The 2,608-nt window shown below is 50.6% G+C and overlaps 1 protein-coding gene across 2 annotated transcripts in view; it reads left to right on the top strand.

The window, feature by feature from the left end:
• The window catches only part of EP300 (E1A binding protein p300), a 120,562-nt gene that overhangs the window by 113,392 nt on the left and 4,562 nt on the right, over nt 1–2,608 (top strand). For both annotated transcript variants that reach the window (XM_019515128.1, XM_019515127.1), the window contains exons 29-30: nt 51–212; nt 1,917–2,198. In XM_019515128.1, the coding sequence (XP_019370673.1) occupies nt 51–212; nt 1,917–2,198 (444 nt within the window). The remainder of the gene's footprint in view (nt 1–50; nt 213–1,916; nt 2,199–2,608) is intronic.

Genomic DNA, 2,608 nt, shown 5'->3' with positions numbered 1-2,608 from the left:
ACCTTTTATTTTGCACATTGAAAATTGCTGATTCCTCCTTGCTCCAACAGGTGAGCAAGGGAGACAGCAAAAATGCCAAAAAGAAGAACAACAAGAAGACAAGTAAAAATAAGAGCAGCTTGAGTCGGGGCAATAAGAAAAAGCCTGGCATGCCCAATGTCTCCAATGATCTTTCACAGAAGCTGTATGCCACTATGGAGAAGCACAAGGAGGTAAAATCTGATGGAATAAGAAATATTTTAATGGCCGAGTACTCAAAGCTTGCTTGTAGGCTTAACGCAAGATTATATTTGCAGCTGGAATACCTGTCCAGACAGTCCCCTTCTCCAGTGTTGGCGCACCAGGCGGCTGGTGTGGCAATGAAGCATGGGTTTATTTTCCATCAGCAGTATGGGACTATTCATCACTGCTGTGCTGTGCAAAGAACTTTTATGAAACTAAAGTATTTGCCCTGCCAGAGAGTCTAGTGCAGGGGCCAGCACCATCTCTGGGCAAAGTGCCGAAAACACCCGCAGCCTGAACATGTGAGATGTTGGCATGGCAGGGGCAGATGGCATGGGAGCTGAGAAGGGCCTGATCCTTATTGTGGCAGTGCAGTACAGCTCCTTCACTGCTGTCTGCCCCAAGGTGCAAATGCCAAGCAAAATGCCTTCACATGCCATGCTCTGGCACCTGTGCCAGGAGTTACCTACTAGGGCTGTGCAAAGCTGCAGGTGGTGATTTTGATTTGGTGGCCGAATCTCCAAATCCAGATCGAATCAGGGGACCAATTAAAAGATCCGAATTGATTCAAAGCTCTCTGAATCTTCAGCAGAGGTTCAGAGAACTTTTGATTTGGGCAGTCCCCGGTGGCTGCAGCCACTCAGAGCTGGTAAGTACTAGGGGAGAGGACCATGGAGGGGGCCCCAGCCTCCCCCAAGCCCCCTCATGGCTGCCCCCACCTGCCCCAGCTCAGTACTTTAAAAAAAAAAGCCCCGGTGCTCACCAGGTGCTCCTGGGGGGAGGGATGATCTCCACTGCCCCATGCTGCATGGGGGGGGCTCTGCACAAGCCCCCTCAACACCCCACCCTCCAGCCCCCCCACAGCTGCACAGCCTTCTAGGGCTCCAGCCCTTTAAGGAGGGAAAAAAAGGTGGAGAAAAGTCCCGGGATTTGCTGCTCCTGGTGCAGCCTCAGGGTTTGGGGGTTCCTGCAGAGCCCTTCACATGGCAGGGGGCAGCGGGGATCATCCCCCTGCCAGCAGGAGCAGCGAGTCTTGGGATTTCTTCAGGTTTTTTTTTCTTAAAGAGCTAGAGCTGGCCTGTGTGGGGCACCCATGAGGGGGCTGGGGGGGAGGTTTGGGAGCTCATGCATAGCTCCCCACACAGCGTGGGGCAGTGGGGGGCAGCAGGGATCACCCCCTGCCCAGCAGCACCTGCTGAGCCGGGACCATTTTTTTCCCCAAGTGCTGGGAGCTGGGGCGAGCAGGACAGCCATTGCCAGGCTGGGAGAGGGGCCAGGAGCCTGGCTGATTCGGAGATTCGGCTGCTGCCAAATCTCCGAGTCGGATTTGGCCAAAATCGAATCAGGACAGTGATTTGACTCACCAAATCGAATCACTGTCTCCCAAATTGGCCAAATCCAAAGCAATTACTAGCTGCTTCACACAGGCCTATTGCTACCCCTATTTAAGTGCTCTGTGTAATAGGTCTGTATGTCATGTGTCTGAAGAAGCAGAGGGGAGCACCTGCAGTGCACTTAAGGATGGGAAGTGCTTTCCCTACCCTTGTGGGCAGCTGTTTTGACCTGCAGGCCCCCTTCTCGATGCATGCAAGCGTCAGCAGTTTTGGAATTCCATATATTGCATAATTAAGGCTGGTGGCTGAAGCCTTCTGGCCAGTGGCTGATTAACTTATGTGTTGGTCTCTTTTTTTCAGGTCTTCTTCGTGATCCGTCTCATTGCTGGCCCTGCAGCCAATTCCCTGCCTCCTATTGTTGAGCCTGATCCACTCATTCCATGCGACTTAATGGATGGGCGTGATGCCTTCCTCACCCTTGCTAGAGACAAGCACCTGGAGTTCTCTTCACTCCGAAGGGCTCAGTGGTCAACCATGTGTATGTTGGTGGAGCTGCATACCCAGAGTCAAGATCGTTTTGTTTACACCTGCAATGAGTGCAAACATCATGTGGAGACCAGATGGCACTGCACTGTCTGTGAGGTATGCCCCGTAAGATATTGTTTCCCCATTTGCTTTGGGCACTGGAGTAAAAGAGAGCTTGCACCAAAGGTCACTTCTGAACCTAGATTCAATGAGATTTCTTCAAATCTGTGGTAGCTTGGAGTAGAAAGAAGCTTCCTTTCCTTCCTTAAATGTTCACTGCTTAGTGACATGTATATTTTGCCAGGACTCTTAGCACTGGGAAATCCCAGCCTCTCTGATTTAAATCTCAGAACATTTAGGTAGTGAAGTCCCTTTGGAGGGCTGAGTCACTTACGGTGCTCTTTCCCAAGCAGTTGTTTGGGAAATTTGAGCACTTCCATCCAAAAACAAGGGTGTCACGTTGTCCTGTTTTCTTGAAGTAGGGCTTCTGTCTCTTTTTTTTTTTTTTTTTTTTTTTTTTTTTTTTT

This window comes from Gavialis gangeticus, unplaced genomic scaffold, assembly GCF_001723915.1.
Source record: "Gavialis gangeticus isolate Ggan-Ray unplaced genomic scaffold, GavGan_comp1, whole genome shotgun sequence".
Taxonomy (NCBI): Eukaryota; Metazoa; Chordata; order Crocodylia; family Gavialidae; genus Gavialis; species Gavialis gangeticus.
This window is presented reverse-complemented; position numbering and strand designations above follow the sequence as displayed.